This window comes from Trachurus japonicus, chromosome 11 (assembly GCF_045865225.1).
Source record: "Trachurus japonicus isolate A0001 chromosome 11, Traja_1.0".
Classification (NCBI taxonomy): domain Eukaryota; kingdom Metazoa; phylum Chordata; class Actinopteri; order Carangiformes; family Carangidae; genus Trachurus; species Trachurus japonicus.
Genome location: NC_140917.1, coordinates 5,890,197 through 5,914,068, shown reverse-complemented (window position 1 = coordinate 5,914,068; position 23,872 = coordinate 5,890,197). Strand labels below are relative to the sequence as shown.

The following is a 23,872-nucleotide window of genomic DNA, read 5'->3' as shown; positions in this document are numbered from 1 at the left end:
GTGTGATCTTCTTTGTTGTATTTTACCAATTTCTATCAGATGGAGATGAACATATAAGGGTCAGAGAGAATCCAGAGAGGTAACAGAGACCAAACAGACCTACTCACTTTATCTTGCTTCAGGTCGATGATCACTGCTGGTTGCTTTATGTGTTGAAGGAAACTTGACTTTAATGTATGTCCTTATCTACAAACTCTCACGACTTCTCCAAAAGGAACTTTACTAAATCCAGTGGTGGAGCCCCAGTTTGCATATCCTGATTCTCAATGGTATCTCTCTCATTTCAACAATAATGCAGGAGGAGGAGTTGTCCTGAAGGATTCACAGCAGATTCTGAAGGCGTTAGTTGGACCTTATCTAATTCAGACCACACACCGTAGTCTGGAGTGGACCTTACAACAAATCATTATCAATGTCAGTCACTTCCTGCCAAACAAGGAAGGATATCCATCACATTTTCACATCTATAAATTGACTTATCTGCATGTTGTTTCAATGTGAGTCTTTCAACCATCCATATCCCCTGGAATTTAAAAACCTTGATGCTTTCTAAAGGGAAATACATATTTAATGCAGGAATTTTCATTCCATTTTCATTTTACATCCAAATAACAATGAATTTATGTTTAGACATGGAAATTCTGAAACACCACTTTATTTGCCCACTGAACAATCAGATCCCAAGCATGAGACAGAGTTTTAGTCAATGCAGGTATAGAAACAGGAAACAGAGGATCACACTGAACTTTACACAGAAGCAACTGTGATGAACTCAGTGAAGCTGATTTACAGTGTGTTTAATTAGACATGGACAAACAAATAACCACTACAATTATCCTTTATTCTTGTTCCATCCTAACTTAAAAGCAACTTTAGGTTTTTCTTCTTAATTTCAAATCTTACTTATCTTCATACAAATGTATTGAAATTCTGCAGCATTACATAAAGTGACATGTCAAAGTTGACTTTTTCCATCCCATGTGAGGTCACTGATTTGTTTGTCAGTCAGGTTTCTGGATTCAGACGCTCAGAGAGTTCAGAGCTGTTTTCAGGAGCTGTAAGATCAGAAACAAACTGTTTTCTTCAAACTGTAGAAAGTCCATTTAACCAGCACTGAACTTCTAGATGCAGTAAGTGAAAAATCTGTATTGACAGAGACCATGAGCACAATAATTTAAAATCCAAATTTGTGCAAGAAATCATTTCAGACAAAATAAAATCAGTTTTACTTACGGGATGGATGGTCTTTGGCTGAAACCAAGAGAAAAGACAAATCAGTTGTAAATGACAAGGATGTGTTTGATCAGCTCATCACCACTGAATATGATCCTCTCCTCTACTCACTCACTTTTTAATAAGGAAACTGAAGCTGATTTCAGTTTTAAGAAGACTAAAAACAAAATAGTGTCATTAAATCAGATCATCTGTCTACTTTTCTCTCTCACGTTTCTTCTGTTTATAAACCATGAATCCAGTGACAGCGATGAGGACGAGAGCCAGAGGAACCAGTGCAGAGATGATGGGGACGGTGGTGTTACTGGGCTTCTCTGGTCAATATAAAATATCACATTTTAAGACCAGAACAGATAAACAGGTCAGAACACAAGAGTGTAGGAGCTGATGTCTGTTTACATTCATCTGGTAATTTACTGCCCCCTTGTGGAGGCAGCAGGTTATTGTCTCTGGAAACTTGTCAACCATCTCTAGTTTGTGCACAGTGCTGCCCTGCTGCACTTAGTTGATGAGGTTTATTAACCAAGAGATGAGCTGCTCAGCTTTTAAACCACTGTATCTATGTTCACAACTGTTGTTGGAGATGAATTCACAGCTCAACTGTAGAACAAAGACTAAAATACCCAACAAACCACAGACATGACGTCACATCCAGGAGCTGCTGATGTCACTCTTACCCATGTTGGTCCTGATGTGAGCTTTGTCCAGTTTGGTGACGATGTCGTCCTTCACTCCAGAGAGCTGAAACACACAGTCGTACCTCCTCCAGTCTTCAGCTTTGACTGATGAGACGTCCAGGTCAACACTCATCTGGAAGGATCCATCATGGTTGGGGAGGATCTCTCCTTGGTCCACGTCCTCATGAAGCTCCTCTCCATCTTTGGTCCAGAACATCAGGGCTCTGTGAGGGTAGAAACCTGTAGCGTGGCAGCTGACTGGAGAGGAGGGAGTCTTCTGGAGGAGAGACACTGAGGGACGGACTGGAGAGAGAGAGAGAGAGAGAGAGAGATATTAAAACAACGTGATGTCAGACACAGGAGGAGTCTGGTCGATATTATATCATTGTGATCATCAAACTACATCAGGTCATGTGACTCTACCTGTTCTCAGCAGAACTTTCTTCCCATATCTCAAGTACATCTTCAGCCACTCAGGATTCAACTGAGTGTAGAAGTACTCATTGCGTTTCATTCTCCATTTCTCAGCATCCCAAATCAGTTTGGTGACGACAGCCTGTGGTTTTGGAGCGACCCACGTCAGAGTCTTCAGGTCCAGTGATATGAAGTCTTCTCCGTTATAACCATACTGAAGAAAACCATTAACCTCTCCAGTCTCATCGTCCCATTCACATCCACTCATCACCTGTACGATGTGGACACCTGAGACAGAGACAGTTAAAGGACAGATGATGTCTCCTGGCCAGATGATCAGTTTTAGACCTTTCTCACAGTCCTCTGCTGCTCAGGATTCAAAAACATAATTACAGTAGGCATTTTGTGGTTTATACTTTGGTTAGTTATATGGATATCTTGTCATTAGTATTTGTGACATTGTATGAATGTACTTAAACTGTGAACCAAAATGTAAAAAAACAGAGAGTATGTCAGTATGAATAGAAAATATTATGGAATGTGTCACGGTAGAAATAGATAAGGATGAAACCAAGAATATAATAAGTTGCGAACCCCTGGGGCCTTATTTATCAAAAAGGGTGTAAAAGTACTATTACATTTTCACGTACGGTGAAAAGCCAAAAATGGCGAACACCCAAAATATTTACACCCTTTTCAGATCTATAAAACTGTACGTACACACAGCTCTCCACAATTTCCATTGATTAACCAGACCCAAGAAAAGTGCGGATGTGAACACGCCTCATATTCCGCCCTCTATGCTGCAAATCAGCAGTGAGTGACGTCAGTAAGACGGTGTAGATACGGACAGAGAGCAGGGAAAGAAGTGGAATTTCTCTGAAAGCGAGATACACAGCAATATACGTAGGGCAATAAATCAGTCAGAACAATTATCTTGCATTGAAATAGGCTACAATAAAAACAAAAAACTCCCAAATCCTTAATGAGGAGCAGAAAGAAGATTAGTCCTATAATCTGCCCCTTTAGCCCAGAAAACTTTTTCTTCATCTTCACCACCACGAGCTACTTCAAAAAATCCTAGCAGAAATACTGTGTTCTTCTAATCCATGCCCCTCTCTCTCTCGCACACTGCAATTCGCCAATTCCTCCAGGGATCTCATTTATCAAATTACTTTTAAACAGCCGTCCACTGTAGTGACCACGGTGCGGGTTAATGTTTACTGATTATGTTGAGGCTCAGATGGACCATTGTTTAACAAGAAAACATTAAATAGCTGTAACATAATTCAGACTGTACCTACCTCCACTGTTGTTTAAACGCTGTGTGACCTGGTGAATCCTGGACCTTGAGAAAGACAGATCAAAACACTGATCATCGTACCACCGCAGATATTCAGGGTGCTCATCCAGTGCTTGTTTCATCCAGGTCTGTTTTGGTTCGACTGTGTTTGTGTCGGTGCTGCAGTGAAGAGCCAGAATGTCATCAACGAGTCCAACAGCCTGATACTCAGGGAGGTTTGTGACTCCATCAGATATAGTAGAAAAATATATCAGGGTGTGTTTCACTGTGGGACAGACAAGATTTTATTATAAATGTAAACCTCCACTCCTCATAAATGTGATATATTCAGTCAGTTGAAAATCGAGTTGAGATGAAAGTAAAACCGAATCATGCAGCAGTGTGACCCAGGAGAAAAATCCAGAGCTGAGCAGAAAGTAAAGTGAAGCGTTGAATAAATATTTAAATGTGATCCTACCTGCTGATGAACTGTGACAGAGAAGAAGAAACAAAATTAACGTCTCCATTTAGTTTTGCCACAGACGAACAAAGGATTGGTGATGCAGACGCTTTAATGTCAGAGTAACAGAAAAGCGAAGTGACAAAAGTCACTATTTGTCACTTGGAATCAAAAATAGAAACTGTTCAAACAGGAAGTTTTTCTAAGAAATCAGTGAGATGTGCGGGTTAGGAACTGCATCATTATGTGGTTCATGTGTTTTGGACAAGTCCAGACTGAGGATCACTCTGAACTTTACACAGAAACATGAATCAAGACCCTGATGAACTCAGTGGACACTGATCTGTGAGGAGACTGACTGCTCAGCTAACATCCATGTCCCTGGAACATCAGACACACCATGAGGACTTTGACTGTTGGAGGTTTTTATTGAAAAGTGAAACATCAGAGAGAAAAGACAGAACAATACATGTGATCTCTGATGATCCTGTAACCACCAGTTCTCCAGTCAGATGGCTTTGGGCCTGTCATCAGACCTGCAGTGGGTGTCAGCTTGTGTCGTCATGAATCTACTGAGCCTCTGACAGACAGACGATGCCTTCACTGACCCTCAGTTAATGTTGCTACAAGCAGCTTTTAATTCTTCCTCTCACTCAGTCAAAGAGCAGCCGCTCTGCAGCCGCTGCCTCGGCTTTATTATCTGGTTAGACTGAACCACATGGACTGGTCCAACTGGTTTATATAAAACTCCATGTCCCACTTATCAGTCAAACCATCATCACTGATTATCTGGTTTCCACCAATTTTACTTAAAATGTCATGAATGTTCTCCCATGATCTGCGTCTTCATAGTTAAAAACATGGTTTTAATGACACATCAAGTGAAGATTTCAACACTGTATTCAGTGTTTACATGTATGTGTGATTCTATAATGAACTTGTTGTCCTTGATGATGAGGATGGTGATTTTGAGGAGGAGTGACCACCTGTAAGTGCACTGGCAATATCCTGTAGTTTTTGTGTGTTCGGATTTTGCCTTCAACTGAATCTTTTCATTTTTTAGCTATTTGATTGTTGTTAGCAGGAATGACAGTTTGTGTTCATATCAAGAAAACCTCAAATCTGTCTATTTCATGTTTTGAGGAAATCATATTTTTGCTGGATTTTATTCCCAGCTGATTATTATCAACACATACAGTACCCTCTGGTGATGGCCATTCAAGTTACAGTAAATTGTTCATAGGATGTGTAACAGTTACATCTACATGGCATTAATGATAACTTTTAACACTTCAGTGAAGCCTACGCTTTTATAGGCCAGTGTAGCTGCCAGAGCTTAATAATTTCTGTAATACTGTACAGTATTGTATGTTAATTGTATGTGCCTTCCGAATTTCAAACTGACATGGTGTCACTTTTATTCACTCATTTGTTCTGACCACCTGTGCTTCACTGGGCTGGGGGCGCAAATGACCCGGATCTAGTTTGGCAATAACATCCAACCAGGCCCAGGCTGTGTGTATGAGTGCGTGCCTGCCTGCGTGTGTGTGTGTGCGCGCGCGCGCATGCATGTGTATATTTACTGTATGTATGTAACATTCATAATAAGAGGACAAAGGGATTAATCATTGGGGACAGTGTGACCCCTGAGACATGGGATGTAGGTTTAATGTGAGGACAACCGGAGGGTTTAGAGTATTTTATGTTTTAGGAAATGGTTTTCAAATAATGGACTAGTCATTCAATGAAAAACAAAATCGAACAGTTTATGAGACAATCGTCTCGTCTGAAAAAATGTAAATGTTCCCTTTTTACTGTGGCAGAAGGCAAAACATGGAGAAACTCCTACAGCCATCACACAGTTCTGGTTGAAACTCTGTTAAATAAAAAACAAATGAAACTGAGGCGTAGCACAAACTCAGCATGATGTGGAATGTGATGAGAAGTGGTACCAGAGAATATTGATATATTGATGAGAGGAGACTTTGTCCTCGTTTAGATGTGCTCTCAGTATACGTGATGAGAGAGAGGCGTTGTTGGACCAGTTATGAACAAGTCCTAGTCCCAGGTTCCTCTTTTTTTTACACTGCTTGTGCATGCCTCTGGAAACAACTTCCGTCCCTCTGTGCAGTGTAGCTGTGGTGTTTCTGCTGCCAGATTGCCTGGAGGGAGACAGGTGCGTGAGGGTGACTAATTAACTTTGGAAAGGTCTGGATAAAATCTGGGTGTGTCTGACGCTGGCACGCAAACAAGTTGAGGCTCAGGAGGAACAGGATGACTTTGCCTTGACCAATCATTTGCGGCTTTGACAGAGAAAAGGGGAGGAAAAGAAAACAAATCGGCTCCCAATGAGGACCTGCCATCTGTGGTTCCCACGCCTCCCTGACTTCACCCACTATAAAACCGCCGCCATTTCATTTGCAGCTTTTGTTGGAGAGGGTCAGAGTCATAATATCTTGGTCTGATCTGCTGATCGATATGAGTGGTTTTCAGGTTGTCGAGCTGGGGTTAGATCTAGCTCTTTACTTCATGATGGAAAGCTTCTCTGTTTGGGGCCTAGTTAATATTCTGCTCCAGAGTAGGCTTGTTGCAACCTGATCTCACAGAAATGCGTGAAATGACCACGAACACCTAGTACCAGATTCCGTGCTCCTTTCACGTAATGTGTTAAAATTACGTGAAAGAAGCACGCAAACAGTCTCCACTGAAAGCCAATGAGTCCAACTTCCGTGAGATGGCCACGCAAACCGTGTCGTGGTGGATGCACGCATTTTCAGCTTCAAAGACACCCCCAGTGCGTCAACAGCCTGACGAACGGTCACTGTCCCTCCTCGTCACATGCTTGACTCATTAGGTGCCCGTTTTTTTTTTTTTTTTTTACTTTTCCTTAAAGCTTTATTGAACCTGATGCTGCTGTGTCTGACTTTACAGCAAGGACGTCCTTTCGGTTACTATATATTTATTTATTTATTTAGTGATCATGGTGTTTGGTGCAGAATAATCAATCAATAAATAAATAAATTAGGTCGGAAGCTACGTCAGACCGGGGGGGGGGGGGGCGTTGTGGATTCTACAGGTGAAGACCACTTCCGCGTTCAAAAAGCTGCTCTGTTTAATCAATATTCTGAAGAAAGATCTGATTATTAGCCATAACGCTGTAACCATCCAAGGAAGACTGTGTAACAATATTATGTGCTTCTGCTGAGTCCAAAAGCCCTGTGTAATATCAACTGTATTTTAAGAAAACACGTTTTGTTTCCAATGTCATATCACGGAGAAGCACTACATTACCCATAATCCTCATATTTATCAGCGACGTGTCTAATTGGTTGAGCTTGCTGTTACCAGCAAATGAAAAAATAAAACAAATTGAGCTTATATTATTTTCTTAGTAACTAAAAGGTCTTAACATCTTTTTTGTTTTCAACATTGAATAAAAAAACGGTGCTATATTGTTAAAATTCAACAATAAAGTGCATACAAGTTGGCTTGACTTCTTTCTTTTTTTCTTTTTTTCATAATTTTCACCAGCATCTTTCTGGTCCACATCACTTCACATTTAATGTAATTTTTAATTCAATGAGTGAAATTTTATTTTTTATCTGAAAAACATTATTATGAATTCAAGGGTCAGAGGTAACTGATTAGTGTTAAATGTAACCTTTTTGACCCTGTTTCCTTGAATAAATCACTAAGACTTTGATGCGGGAAGCTGAGATTTTGATTTGATTTTGTTCAGAGCACTAGGGACAAAGTTTCTGTAGAATTTCAGACCTGTCGGACGTCCAGAAGGGTCACAGCTGACCGTCCAGGCTCGTTTCTCGGCCTTCAAAGCCTAGATTTAGAAGCCTTTTGTCTAATGACGTCCACATCCTTGGGGTTATAAGGCTGAAAGTTTCATGCATTTGTCCGGGGCCTAAGGCCATCCACCATGTGCAATTTCAAACCTGTGCGACCTTCACAAGTGTCAAAGGTCACTGATTTGTGACCTTTTTGACACCGTTTCCTTGAATAAAACACCAAGACTTTGATGCGGGAAGCTGAGATTTTAAAATGTGGTCCAGAATGTCTAGTAGATTGTGTGTGCAAAGATTCAGAGCTCTGTGACATTCAGAAGGGTCACAAAGAGCCAAAAAGCAATGCTCCTTTCTCTGACCTCATATTAAAGGAGAAATGTTTAAACAGCAATTCTTTAATAGCTTCCAGATGCTTTGGCCTATCAGGCTGAATTTTTAGCTAAAGGAGCTGGTGTACGATCAGGAAGTAGGGGAGCTGTGCATAAAGCCAATTGGTAAGTGTCAAAGGTCACAGGGGTCAAACATCAAAGTGAATCCAGCCATTCCTGCTTTTTCTCAACAAAACATACACGCTTTAAGTTATCATCATGAAATATAAATATCTTGTATATCAGAGAGTCCTCTATCAGAATATTTTGGTCCCGTTGCTCTAGGGGCCCCGGGGGGCCACTTGGCTTTCCCATGCTCCCACAGAGTTGGGTCTCGGGGTGATGGATAAGGGCCTCACCATGAGTCCACAGGCCAAGTTTCAAGTGATTTGGTCGGTTTCTATGGAAACAGCGGCCTCAAGGATACAGAGGAATGCGGCTGTTTGAAGCCCCGCCTCTCGAAAAGTAATGGCTCGATCAGGACCAAACACACATCTACGCGTTCGTCTTGGGCCCCCGAACCATGTATTAAAAAAATCAGAACTGTACGACTTTTGGAAATGTGTTTTGTCTATTTCGGCTTTTCAGACTCAGAGTCTGTCAGACTTAAAGCGTGAGAGACCCTCTTCGTCAGAAAAGCCGAAATAGACAAAACACATTTCCAAAAGTCGTACAGTTCTGATTTTTTAATACATGGTTCGGGGGCCCAAGACGAACGCGTAGATGTGTGTTTGGTCCTGATCGAGCCATTACTTTTCGAGAGGCGGGGCTTCAAACAGCCGCATTCCTCTGTATCCTTGAGGCCGCTGTTTCCATAGAAACCGACCAAATCACTTGAAACTTGGCCTGTGGACTCATGGTGAGGCCCTTATCCATCACCCCGAGGCCCAACTCTGTGGGAGCATGGGAAAGCCAAGTGGCCCCCCGGGACCCCTAGTGCAACGGGACCAAAATATTCTGATAGAGGACTCTCTGATATACAACCTATTAATATTTCATGATGATAACTTAAAGCGTGTATGTTTTGTTGAGAAAAAGCAGGAATGGCTGGATTCACTTTGATGTTTGACCCCTGTGACCTTTGACACTTACCAATTGGCTTTATGCACAGCTCCCCTACTTCCTGATCGTACACCAGCTCCTTTAGCTAAAAATTCAGCCTGATAGGCCAAAGCATCTGGAAGCTATTAAAGAATTGCTGTTTAAACATTTCTCCTTTAATAAGAGGTCAGAGAAAGGAGCATTGCTTTTTGGCTATTTGTGACCCTTCTGAATGTCACAGAGCTCTGAATCTTTGCACACACAATCTACTAGACATTCTGGACCACATTTTAAAATCTCAGCTTCCCGCATCAAAGTCTTGGTGTTTTATTCAAGGAAACGGTGTCAAAAAGGTCACAAATCAGTGACCTTTGACACTTGTGAAGGTCGCACAGGTTTGAAATTGCACATGGTGGATGGCCTTAGGCCCCGGACAAATACATGAAACTTTCAGCCTTATAACCCCAAGGATGTGGACGTCATTAGACAAAAGGCTTCTAAATCTAGGCTTTGAAGGCCGAGAAACGAGCCTGGACGGTCAGCTGTGACCCTTCTGGACGTCCGACAGGTCTGAAATTCTACAGAAACTTTGTCCCTAGTGCTCTGAACAAAATCAAATCAAAATCTCAGCTTCCCGCATCAAAGTCTTAGTGATTTATTCAAGGAAACAGGGTCAAAAAGGTTACATTTAACACTAATCAGTTACCTCTGACCCTTGAATTCATAATAATGTTTTTCAGATAAAAAATAAAATTTCACTCATTGAATTAAAAATTACATTAAATGTGAAGTGATGTGGACCAGAAAGATGCTGGTGAAAATTATGAAAAAAAGAAAAAAAGAAAGAAGTCAAGCCAACTTGTATGCACTTTATTGTTGAATTTTAACAATATAGCACCGTTTTTTTTATTCAATGTTGAAAACAAAAAAGATGTTAAGACCTTTTAGTTACTAAGAAAATAATATAAGCTCAATTTGTTTTATTTTTTCATTTGCTGGTAACAGCAAGCTCAACCAATTAGACACGTCGCTGATAAATATGAGGATTATGGGTAATGTAGTGCTTCTCCGTGATATGACATTGGAAACAAAACGTGTTTTCTTAAAATACAGTTGATATTACACAGGGCTTTTGGACTCAGCAGAAGCACATAATATTGTTACACAGTCTTCCTTGGATGGTTACAGCGTTATGGCTAATAATCAGATCTTTCTTCAGAATATTGATTAAACAGAGCAGCTTTTTGAACGCGGAAGTGGTCTTCACCTGTAGAATCCACAACGCCCCCCCCCCCCCCCCCCCCCGGTCTGACGTAGCTTCCAACCTAATTTATTTATTTATTGATTGATTATTCTGCACCAAACACCATGATCACTAAATAAATAAATAAATAAATAAATAAATAAATAAATAAATAAATAAATATATAACCGAAAGGACGTCCTTGCTGTAAACTACGTCAGACACAGCAGCATCAGGTTCAATAAAGCTTTAAGGAAAAGTAAAAAAAAAAAAAAGAATGTGACGAGGAGGGGCAGTGACCGTTCGTCAGGCTGTTGACGCACTGGGGGTGTCTTTGAAGCTGAAAATGCGTGCATCCACCACGACACGGTTTGCGTGGCCATCTCACGGAAGTTGGACTCATTGGCTTTCAGTGGAGACTGTTTCCGTGCTTCTTTCACGTAATTTTAACACATTACGTGAAAGGAGCACGGAATCTGGTACTAGGTGTTCGTGGTCATTTCACGCATTTCTGTGAGATCAGGTTGGCTTGTCCGTGGTATGCTGTTAAATTGCCTTAAGAAGCTTTGGAGATATTTCCGTGGCACCGCTGAGAACGAGGGAATTAACCTCAACCGTGTAGTTTTAGTGTATGATTCCCAAAATCTGGTAATGCTGTGAGCCAATTTTGACCAAGAAGTAATACTTCTGGGGGTGGTGAAAAAATCTTCCTGGCTGGTGAGTAACACAATTTTCAACCAAAGATGGCTTCAAACGTAGCTGAAGTGGCTCAGGCAGGTGTATCCGATGCACCCAGGACACGCTGGAGTGACTATATATCACTCAGCTGGCCTGGGATCCTCTGAGTCTAGATGCAACATCAACCCTAACTAAAGGAAAATGTTTCTTAACAACGACGTGTTGAAGAAACCACGGCACTATTGTCACAATCTTACGTGTGTCTGGATGCAACATCAACCCTAACTAAAGGCAAATGTTTCTAAACAACGACGTATTGAAGAAACCACGGCACTATTGTCACAATGTTACGTGTGTCTGGATGCAACATCAAGCCTAACCAAAGGCAAATGTTTCTTAACAACGACGTATTGAAGAAACCATGACACTTTTGTTATAATGAACGTTACGTGTGTCTGGATGCAACATCAAGCCTAACTAAAGGCGAGTTTATGTGCCTCATCTACTACGTATTGAAGAAACCCATCTCCTCAGCATGATCTTTTCATTTAAAATTTCAATAAAATGTTTCCTCAGACCTTTTCTTGTCTCTGAGTGTTAATGGTCAACCCAAAACAACATTAAAACCTTATGAAATGAGTGAGTGCTGCTGGGAAATGGGAGACATCTTTTTTTAAATATATATTTTGGGCTTTTAATGCCTTCATTGGTACCTTTCACATTTTAATTGATACGGTATCACCCGGTACCTGGGAAGCAGTACCGGTACACAACAGTACCTTTTCTGTAGCCTCATAAGCCAGCCTCTCACGGAAATGCATTTCATTTCATTTCGACGGAGAGTCTGGCCTCATTCCCCCTGTAAGCGTTTGGGGTAGGCGGGAGTAGTGGCGTTGACAGACAACCCCATTCAGCCAATCAGCAAGTTGGTGTAGTGACAGGGCTTTGCACCAGTCGGTCCCTGATTGGCCAACGTGCTGTGTCAATCACAGCGGCGACGCTGACTGGCTCGGCCTTCTGAGGGTTTCAGGCCAAACGCTTACAACGGGGATGAGGCCAGACTCTCCCTCAAAATGAAATGAAATGCATTTCCGCGAGAGGCTGGTTTACGAGGCTACCTTTTCTGTACTTTTGTGTGGTAATTAAAGTTATTTTGTCCATAAAAAAATATTCTGAATTTTGAATATTTATTTCTCAACATCATAACTCCTCTGCGTTTAAGAGTATTTTATGTTTTAGGAAATGGTTTTCAAATAATGGACTAGTCATTCAATGAAAAACAAAATCGAACAGTTTATGAGACAATCGTCTCGTCTGAAAAAATGTAAATGTTCCCTTTTTACTGTGGCAGAAGGCAAAACATGGAGAAACTCCTACAGCCATCACACAGTTCTGGTTGAAACTCTGTTAAATAAAAAACAAATGAAACTGAGGCGTAGCACAAACTCAGCATGATGTGGAATGTGATGAGAAGTGGTACCAGAGAATATTGACATATTGATGAGAGGAGACTTTGTCCTCGTTTAGATGTGCTCTCAGTATACGTGATGAGAGAGAGGTGTTGTTGGACCAGTTATGAACAAGTCCTAGCCCCAAGTTCCTCTTTTTTGTTTGTTTGTTTGTTTTTACACTGCTTGTGCATGCCTCTGGAAACTTACTTCCATCCCTCTGTTCAGTGTAGCTGTGGTGTTTCTGCTAGATTGCCCGGAGGGGGACAGGTGCGTGAGGGTGACTGATAATTAACTTCGCAAAGTTCTAATCTGGATGTCTTGTCTGACTTTGGCATATGCAAACAAGTTGAGGCTCAGGAGGAACAGGATGACATTTTATTTTGCAGCTGGTGGTTGTACAATACCACTGTGGATACTGCAAACTATAACCAATCTGGCATAGTAGTGTAACCTTGCAGTTTGCTTATGTTGTGGCCATGTACAATTATGTTGATTGCACCAGTTGAACCAATTATGAACGAGTCCAGATCTAGCCGGTTCCTCTTTTTTTTTTACACTGCTTGTGCATACCTCTGGAAACTTACCTGACTCTGTGCAGTGTAGCTGTGGTGTTTCTGCTGCCAAATTGCCTGGAGGGTGACAGGTGTGTTTGTACAGTCAAAGCAGTTTCATGTGCCATATGTCATTTGACTCTGACTGTGACCTATACCAGAAAGTCTTAGCTGGTTTAACCTGTTTGCCAATAGTTTTGTCAAGAGTGAAGCCCAAGCTACAGCTTCTACTATGGCAATGATGATGGGCTGGTAAACTGAGGTTCCAGCTTTGGGTCCTCCTTTGTGTTGTCCTGATGTCAACCAGTGGAATTTGTATTTGTTGTAATGTTTTGTAGCCAGTTATGCCAGCAGTGAATCAATTTGGTATAGCTTTTTTCAGGGTCTCTTTGCTCTAACGTATCCCACCTTTCTTCTGTCTGCCTAATTCTTGAATTTGGTCTCTGTTGAAAACCGCTTTGAACTTTTGTTGAATTAAATTGTACGTCATAATCCCAAATGTATTCTCTTTTGTTGTGCAAGAGCCCTCTCTGCTCTCCTTAGGAATTTCTCCATACGAAGTTGCTTCCTGAGGTCCTCCACCCTCGCCCTGTCATGACTGAGCCCTATCCCCCAGCACACTGTTCCCTGATCACCTGCCCCTATCAAAGTGGCTTCCTCAGTGGCATCCTCTAACTGACTGGCCCCTGGCAGTCTGACCTCTCCTTCGCCCTCTATCTGCAGACTGTCTCCTGGTACTTCCCAATCATTTTCAAATTAAAATTTTTAAAATGTTGCAGTTGTAATATGCTACCTTTAAATTAGCACCTACTGTGCTTTCATCTCCTTAAGCAGAACTTTATCTTTATGTGAAACAAATCATCTGCTGCACCCCTGGACTACCACATAGATATAGTTTATTTTTTAGAAATAGATGAAGATGCCTGTCGATTATCTTTTGACAGTAAACTCAGTTTACACCATGTACCTTTATACCCTTTATACCATGTTTTCTTACTTTGATGAATACTGTTTTATTAATATTTAGAATTTCTTTGTGTTAGTGGTGAGTTTGATATTTTAGGCAGTGTGAATTCCATTCTTTCATACCTCTATACAGAACTGTGCGCCTGATGGCGTTAGATCTTGCTTTAGGTAATGTAAAGTTTCCTACAGCTGCATGTCTGGTGATATATTTATGACTCTCTGCACTAAAAGCGAGGTTTTTAAACAAAATAAAAGGTGCTTTTAGGACAGATTTCTAATCACAATAAACAGTGAGTACATAGTCTGTCTTTGACCAATAACCAGTTAAGTTTCTTGTGCATAGAAATTATACTTATACTCCTATAAAGTCACACTTTAGTATTGTGCGGGCAGCTCTACATTGTAGTTTATTTAACATGTCTCCAGTGGCATTGGACCAAACTGCTGGGCAATAGTCGAGATGTGATAATATTATCGATTGGATTGCTGTTTTCAAGATGTTTAGATTTATAAAAGTTGCATGTCTTCTTAGAATTGATATACCTCTGCCCATCTTTGCAATCATATTATTAATGTGTTTTTTCCATGATAATTTGTTATCAACTGTCACTCCCAGCAATTTGGTCTCATGTACCTGGTCTATAGTGATATCCTTAATTTTAATATTTAATACAGGATTTCTATCAATATTATAATTTGAGCCTACAATCATGCACTTAGTTTTAGATATGTTCAGGACAAGCTTGTTTTCTTTAACCCATTCAGCCACACTTTCTAGTTCCTTATTTATAATAATTTCTAATTCATTAGTAGATGCTGATGTATTTATGGTTGCATCATCTGCATACATAACTGTGTTAGCTTTCTCTAATACATACGATAAATCATTTGTGAAAAAACTGAATAATAAAGGACCAAGGCAGCTCCCTTGAGGTACTCCACATGTCGTGGTTTTGGTTTCTGAGTAGCTGCCGTTAAAAAATACTGTTTGTGTCCTGTTTGATAGATAGCTATAAAACCAATTAAGTGCAGATTGCTCAAAGCCATAGCAGGACAGTTTTGTTAGTAGTAAGTGATGATCAATTACATCAAAATTGCCTAGTTTAGTAGTAGCCTACGCTGGCCATAGAAATTATGTAAGAAGTCAAAGTTCATGAGGATCCTCTCTCTCCTTATCTCTGAATTACAGTAAAGCAGGTTTTGTGAAAAGTAAGTTACCGCTGAGATGTGGAAAAGATGAGTTTCCTTTATAACATTGGCGATGCAGAACTATTTGGTAGAGCTCCCTCTGACATTCGCTGCTGCTGTGCTGTTACTGTTTTTACAGAATATGTGTAAAAGGAGCTGGTGTTCCGACGTATTAGATTAATTATGTTCATTCTGTCTTCTCAAATATAACTAACTAGCTGGTGTTCCACTAAGGTAAGATAAGTTACTCTTTGTTGGTGTTGGCACGTTGACTAAGTGAATCAGGGCATAGGAAGGTGAAATACTCAGAGTTGATTCAACTGATTCAGATCAGCTTTTCTGGAAGTGAATACTCAGTTTCCCATCTCAGAGTTCGTTTCAAGACTGCAAGTCTGTTGAACCACTGGAATACCTCTCAGGGCTGTTATAATGCTGACTGTTGCTATTCAGATCATCATTGGGTCCTTCACTAAAGATGTGAATGGCAGGTACGATGGAAAGTGAACATGTTTGTAATGGCAAAATATGTTGAGAATGGATTGTCCTAAGTGTAGAGTGCTATGTCCTCTATTGAGTAGCCTATGTCATCTCTGTTCACAAAAGTTTCAAATCTTTGCTTTATTTTGTGCTTTTTTTTAATGATTAAGGATCCTAAAAAAAGTCCTCGCTCCTCTTGCTCCACGCTTGAACTGTAAGTTCTTTTGCTCCACCATATTGAGAGATGTGTTAAGGTGTTAAGTCTCTTATCCTTTCTATCATAACAACCTGATGTCACTGTCAGGCAGTGGAATTTGCACTTGAAGAGTTGTGCACATAGTTGTGCCTGCAGTGAATGTAATATGTCTTTATGGCTTTTTTTTAAAACCAGTTCATAGCCCCACCTTTGTTCTGCTGTGCTAATCCTGGAATACAGTCTTTGTCAAATCAAACTGTTCTTCCTTAATGCCAAATGTAATATTTATTTATTAGTGATGTAGCCTACTGTAAAAGCCTTCATACCTTGTCTTTTCATTTTTCTTGTTCTCACACACACTTGCTGTTGTTGTTTCAATAAATACAATGTTTAAAGCAGAAGTAAGTGGTCTGGTCGTTTTCGCTAATGCTGCGTTCCAGGCCGGCTTTTGGAATCGTAAATTACAGCTTCAAGTCACAACTTATGACTTTGTAGCGTTTCAGGCAACCCACTCGTGTTTTTCCGACCTGTTTTACCGGTGAAAGTCACTATAACGACCACTCGTAACTTCCGACCGGTGAACTCGTACCAGATCGAACTGGTACGACTTCACGGTCGGAAAAATACGAGTTTCCTTGAACGCACCGTAACAGTCCTCGTCCCTACGTCACCACATTCAGGCGCATCCCTTGGCTGCACACACAGCCCTGCATGCCGTTCTCTCTCCTCATTGGATAAAAACTGTAGGATACGATAAATGTTTTCTCCTCGGCTCAGAGCAGAGCAGAGGGACTGACAGACCCGTGTTTCGGTCCAAACACTCTATGTAAGTGATTGCTGTCGGAAGATATAACTATTTAAGACTTATATTAACACAAATATATCACTTACTTCTGCTTTAATTGAAAACCATTATTTGTCATTATTGTCCAATGTCAGGGACTATTCACAAATAGCCTACACCAGGCATGTCCAAACTATTCCACAAAGAGTTTATCTGATTATCATGAGTCAACAAACTAAATATTCGTAAACTTATACAGACCTTAAAGTTCAACGATCTTGTGGATCTTAAAACTGCCCAGATTATGTATAAAGTAGATAATAATATGCAGATAGCGTCCAGATGATGTTTCAGATTCAAACCAGTGAATATTAACTTGGAGTATGTTTACAAAAACAAAGGCACAAACAGATATAAAACAAAGATGTACATCAATTAAAGGTGAATCTTTGGAATAATTTAGAAATAGAAATGAAAATGTGCATTAAATAAAATAAAAACTGAATTATGAACCCCAGTGTGCTCATAAACTGCCTTCTGTATGTATAGAATACGCATGTTTTTTTCTTTCTAAATTTTTAAAATAAGCTGACGGAAATTGTTAATGTAAGAAGGGTATAGGCAAAATAAGCTGAAACCTGAGCCTACACCTTTTCGGTCAAGGTACATTTGTTTTGTTTTGGATTTATACTTCAAGAAAAATGAAATTAATTATTGGCCTTCTGCACAGCTCCACTACTTTAGCCAGCTCCTTTATTTCCTGTCGTACATTATTGGACAAACTGATTAATCCATGTGTGTCTGACATCACAACAATGGTCAGACACACCGGATTAATCAGTTTGTCCAATAATGTAAGAGGAAGTAGTGGAGCTGTGCATAAAGCCAATTGTTTGCTGTTTATTTATATTTAGACCATGTGTGTATAATGTTGTTTATTGGTGCGTGTACTTGATTCTACCCCACTGAAATAAACTCACTAAACTAAATACACATTTAGAGTTGGTTCATAATAAATTATGAAAGTTCATTATGTCCGTATGAAACAATTAGTTTTTTCTTTTCTTTTCCAAGACAAGAAGTTTCTCATACCTTTTTGTTGACAGTTTCAGCGTGTTCTTCCGCCTTCCTCAGAACTGAAAAGAAAAGGAAAAAAATAGAGTTGGTTCAGCTGTATATCAGCATTTGAATTCCCTGGGAATTCCCCTTGTCTTTCTTTCTTTCTTTCTTTCTTTCTTTCTTTCTTTCTTTCTTTCTTTCTTTCTTTTTTTTTACATCATGCTTATCCACTTCGGAATCCATGCAGCAAGTACCCCAGTGAGACAGTTTGACTTTGTGCATTTATACACACTTACATAATAAATAAAAATGTTTCATATGTTTCATATGTTAAAATGTAATGATTATGTTATTGGTAATTCATTTATATTCAAGCACATGCTCACCGTATTTTTTTTTGTGATTAACATTTTTATTTTCATTATTTCAATAATACAATAGTACATGCTCACCGTATTGATAATGTAGACTACATCATAGATCCACTAGAGGACCACAGTACGTACACTGAACTATACCACAGAACAAATATTTCACTACTACAGTGGGACCACAAGTGTGAATGTCTAGTTTTTGCCTTTTCCAATAAATGTATAGAGATATTCATAAAATTCCATAATTTGAAAGTTAATTATACGCTGTTACACAACACTCTGGGTCACTTTTATGCTGCTTATATGTGAAATGTTGTGGCCAATCCCATTTTAAACAGGGCAAGGGCTGGGTACATGTACGTAGATTAGACAGGTCATCAGTCTATCACAGAGACACATAGAGACAGACAACCAAACACTGCTCCCTGACACATGTGCTTAGGAACTTTTATCAGTATCTTAAATGTCCAACCAGGCGTTTTGGATCAGTGAGGTCCCTGCCTCGGTAGGGCCGACCACAATTGTGTGCAGCTCATCTCAATGTATCGCACGGCTCTGAGGAAAGGCAGAGTCCTCACCAAGCAGGTCAGAAGTTAGACTGATGATGCTGTGATGAGGTTAGGGGGATGCTTCGAGTGCACTGATTGGGACATATTCAAAGAGATTTCTACGGATATCGATGAGTTGACAACATGACTTTGAGGACATGTGAGGACAATGTGATTCCTACAAAGACTCTTAAAGCTTTTTCCAACAATAAACTGTGGGTTTCAAAATCACTGAAAATTTCATTGAGTAAAAAGGATGAGGATCTCCTCAATCCCACTGACTCGCCTTTCACAGAGGAAGCAGTGGCTGGGGACTCAGTGGTTGACTCATCATCACTTAATCACTCAAGCTGAAGTCACTGAGGTAGTTTGGAAGTTAGCAAGGCACCGGGGGTGGATGAGATCCGCCCTGAGTACCTCAAGGCTCTGAATGTTGTTGGGCTGTCATGGCTGACATGCCTCTGCAGCATTATGTGGCAGTTGGGGACAGTGGACTAGCAGACTGGGGTGGTGGTCTATCCATTCAAAAAGGGGGACCGGAGGGTGCGTTCCGAGTATCAGGGATGACACTCCTCAGCGTCCTGTGGAAAGTCTATTCCAGGGTACTGGAGAGGAGAATTCGGCCGATAGTTGTACCTCAGATTCAAGGGGAACAATGCAGTCTTCGTCCTGGTCATGGAACACTGGACCAGCTCTACACCCTCCACAGGGTGCTTGAGGGTTCATGGGAGTTTGCCCGACCAGTCCACATGTGATTTGTGGACTTGGAGAAGGCTTTCAACTGTGTCCCTCCTGGCATTCTGTGGGAGGTGCTACGGGAGTACGGGAGTCATGAGCAAATAACAAGATACTGGATACAAGCAACCGAAATGAGTTTCCTCCGCAGGGTGGTGGAGTGCTCCCTTAGAGATAGGGTGAGGAGGTCTGTCACCTGGGAGGAGCTCAAGGTAGAGTCGCTGCTCCTGAGGAGCCAGCTGAGGTGGCATCTGTATCGGATGCCCCCTGGACGCCTCTCGAGGGAGGTGTTCCAGGCATGTCCCACCGGAGAAAGGCCCTTGGGAAGACCCAGGACACACTGGAGTGACACTCACTCGGCTGGCCTGGGAATGCCTTGGGATCCTCCCGGAATTCCCCGGATGAAGCAGAAGAAGATGGATGGATGGTAAATATGAATAGGTTGTAGATAATAGGGGTTGCATGACTTCAGATTTTTAAAAGTCGACTCTAATGTTATGAAAGTCGTGTCGACGTCGACTAGTCGCTGATGACGTCATTCACATTTTTCCCATCATAACTAAAATCACAGGAGGAGGGAAATGCTTTGCAACAATCTGTATTCACTGACTGACAGGTCATGCACAGAAATGAGTCCACAGAACAGCAGCTTTATAAACAACAAGCTGTAAATCAGTTTGTAACATACACTCGTAAGTGCAAAAGATAATACTGTAGCTACTGTCTGTTAAACAATTAGGGAGGAAAACGACTACAGGCCTCGTCACCATCACAGTCCTCCTCAGTCACAGTTTCACTCAGTTTTTGTTTTTCCTGGTTGGTTGTTGTTGTTGTTGTGCACGACGTAAAGCTGTCGATATGAGCGGAGTTGTTTTTTTTTTGTTTTTTTTAATTGCAGGCAGCCCGGACACACTGCCCGCAGCTTCTCCTGCTCTCTCCGCGCCGGTCAAACATCGACCCGTCTGTAGTTTTCCACACACACACACAGGTCTGTCTCTATAGCGCTGTATGGATGTGTGTTCTGTGTGCAGACGCAACAAATATTTATAGACGGACAAGCAAACTTAAAGCAGAAGTAAGTGGTCCGGTCGTTTTCGCTAATGCTGCGTTCCAGGCAGGCTTTTGAAATCGTAAATTACAGCTTCAAGTCACAACTTACGACTTTGTAGCGTTCTAGGCAACCCACTCGTGTTTTTCCGACCTGTTTTACCGGTGAAAGTCACTATAACGACCACTCGTAACTTCTGACCGGTGAACTCGTACCAGATCGAACTGGTACCACTTCACGGTCGGAAAAATACGAGTTTCCTTGAACGCACCATAACAGTCCTCGTCCCTACGTCGCCACATTCACGGCGTCCCTTGGCTGCACACACAGCCCTGCATGCCGTTCTCTCTCCTCATTGGATAAAAACTGTAGGATACGATAAATGTTTTCTCTTCGGCTCAGAGCAGAGCAGAGGGACTGACAGACCCGTGTTTCAGACCAAACACTCTATGTAAGTGATTGCTGTCGGAAGATATAACTATTTAAGACTTATATTAACACAAATATATCACTTACTTCTGCTTCCTGTCTGGTACGATCTCGTTCTATCCAGCTTGACGGCGCTCGTATTGTTTTCATTCAGCGCACTCAGCTGTTGTTTTCAAGCCGCTACTCTTGTAGCCTACTGTTACATGATCAGCGACTAGTCGACGTCAAGCTGAAAACGTCATTGTGGAGCAGTAAAGTCGACTAGTCTGTGCTAGTAGATAATACACATAAATGTAAATACCTATGTGTCTGTCTGTCTGTCTGTCTGTCTGTCTGTCTGTCTGTCTGTCTATCTATCTATCTATCTATCTATCACTCACCCCCAATTCCAATCCGCCCCCTAAAGACTCAGGCCCTGAACCCTCACTGACTAAAGTGACGTCAGCTCTAAGTGACAGAGTGTGATAGTCTGTGAGGGTCCAGATGCTGTAAACATGAATGGAACAGCACTTACACACTCTCACGACATGTTACCTTGACAACAACATGTTGTTGACTCCGGTCTTGGGCCGATAATTTACCGTACTTTCAACGCGCACAGTGTGAGGTGGACAGACTCAAAACAAAATGTTCCCGGATAAGATCTGCTCAAATCATCATCAATAATCACAAACTGCACGTTAATACTGACAGTAAACTTCTTTTTTTTTTTCTTTCTTTCTTTCTTTTTTGGTTGTTGCTCCTGTCCATTAACAATAAAGAGAGCGGCGGAGCTCTCTCTGACTACGTGTGGTAATTTACTTTTTTTTTTTTTTTTAACACTTGCGTTCCGACGGCATCTCATGTGTTTGACTTCACAACGCTATGAACTGTGGGTAATTCCCCTACCCAAAGTCAGCATCGGTGCTGTGAACGCGCCTCTAAGTCAGTGAGTCCGTGAGGGGTCGGATTGGAATTGGGCCTCACTCACTCACTCACTCACTCACTCACTCACTCACATATAATTTAGTATGTATCCTATTTATTTATTTACTCATTTACTTGCATATTTATATAAATAAATAAATTGATTGATTAATTAATGAATTTGATAATTTCATTATTTATCTATGAGCCTTGAGTTATGCTGCTACAGATGGATGGCTTCTGCTTCCACTTACTGTTATACAGACTTTGTTATGGTAACATTTTGTGTTCTGACCTGCTACATGCTAGGATGAAAAGTCTTCAAGTGATTCAGAATACTGCAGCTATAAAAGTAAAAGTAACCAAATCCAGGAATTTTCTTATCTGATATCTCCATCTCATACTTTTCGATCAGAGAATCTAGGATTCCTGGGGCGCAGAGTGGCGCAGTAGGTTAAGCAGGTGCCCCATGTGTTGAGGCTATGGTCCTCGTGCAGGCGGCCCAGGTTCGAATCCTGCATCGGCTCTTTCCTGCGTGTCATTCCCCCTCTCTCTGCCTCTCCGTTTCCTGTCTCTCTCGACCGTACTAGCAAATGAAGGCATGAAAAAGCCCCAAAAATATACTTTTAAAAAAAGAGAGAATCTAGGACTCTTGTCTTGTCTTTCTAGAATTAAAATGCTGTCTGTAGACCATTTTCTAATCAGGCTAATTTTTTTGAGTATCTATCCTGTGGACATTAGGACAGTTGAATCCATTCAGGCCTTCAAATCCGGGGAGCATACGTCAGTCCGACTGCCCACAAGTCCGACGGCTCATTTCTCCGACTACCCATTCTACAGTGTTGAGGTTAGGTTTAGGGTAAGGTTAAGGGTTAGGGCTACTTAAGTCGGAGAAGTGGGAGGTCGGACTGATGGACGCAAAAATAAAGAAATGTATGGTCGGAGTCGGAGAAATGGGTGGTCGGAGAAATGGGTAGTCGGACAGACGTCATGCGCCCTTCAAATCCAAGCTGGAAACATAATTTTATGCTTCAGGCTTTTTACTTTAACTGCTCTCCAGCGAAGAGGCCTCAGTCTCAGTAGAATAGTTTGACTAATTCCTGATATAGGCTTGTGTGCGCTCTGGAAATCACTGCATCATCCTAACCAGTTTTCTTTCCAAAGTGAATGAGCACTGAGGATATGTGCCCCCGTTACAACTGCCGTCGTTATCTGGTAAATGTGTGCAGGTGTGTATGTGGTGTGTGTCTGTCTCTCTTTCATCCAGGTGCTTAGGTGCTTGTTGGCCCAAACTCCTCCCACTCCCGAGCGATTGGTGCGGCGTCCTCAGGCTGGTCGGGGATTGGTGCGCGGGTCTGGGACCTTGGTGTATATAAGCTCCAGCTGGGCAGTCGGCGGCTGGCAGAGTGGCAGAAGACGCACTCCTTTCCTCAACCCAACCAGTCACCTTTAGTTGCGTTGTTCTTTTGTAGGGGTGGACCGCCATTTCAGTTGCAAGTTTTCTCCTGTTTTGTGGTTAGCCAGGGAGGGCAGGTTATGTTCTTTCCTTTTCTTTCCTTTGCAGGTCAGCTTGCCCTTTTGAGTTAGATTCCTCTTTTGTTTGTTATGTTGGCCTGGGTCCACCCTGAAGTCATCTTATTTACTTATATCTACTTTACTTATTTTGTACAACAATAAATTATGAGTTATTTCACTTTAACCATGGTGGCTGTCTTGAGTTTTGGGAAGAGTGCGTCTCGTATTCATGTTGCTCCTCAGAAACCCCTAGCTGGGGCGTAACACCCCCACCCTCTCTTCTTGTAGTTTCTCCAGGTCATCCCATCTACTGTACAAGCCTGGCCCAGTCTATTGCCTGTTACAAAATTATACTGTGTAAGAAACACAGTATAATTTTACGTGTTGCACCTCTCTCTCTCTTTCTTTTCCCTTCTCTCTGTGTCCTGTCTCCTTCAACCCAACCGGTCGAG

The 23,872-nt window shown here is 41.4% G+C and overlaps 1 protein-coding gene across 1 annotated transcript in view; it reads right to left on the bottom strand.

Moving 5' to 3' along the window:
• Positions 1–950: 950 nt before the first annotated feature.
• The window catches only part of LOC146978025 (major histocompatibility complex class I-related protein 1-like), a 95,807-nt gene continuing 72,885 nt past the window's right edge, over positions 951–23,872 (bottom strand). Inside the window, exons 2-6 of the mRNA XM_085790811.1 lie at positions 2,334–2,612; positions 1,911–2,213; positions 1,446–1,547; positions 1,234–1,251; positions 951–1,055 (exon numbers count right to left, since the gene is read on the bottom strand). Coding sequence (XP_085646937.1) covers positions 1,006–1,055; positions 1,234–1,251; positions 1,446–1,547; positions 1,911–2,213; positions 2,334–2,612 — 752 coding nt within the window. The 3' untranslated portion in view covers positions 951–1,005. The remainder of the gene's footprint in view (positions 1,056–1,233; positions 1,252–1,445; positions 1,548–1,910; positions 2,214–2,333; positions 2,613–23,872) is intronic.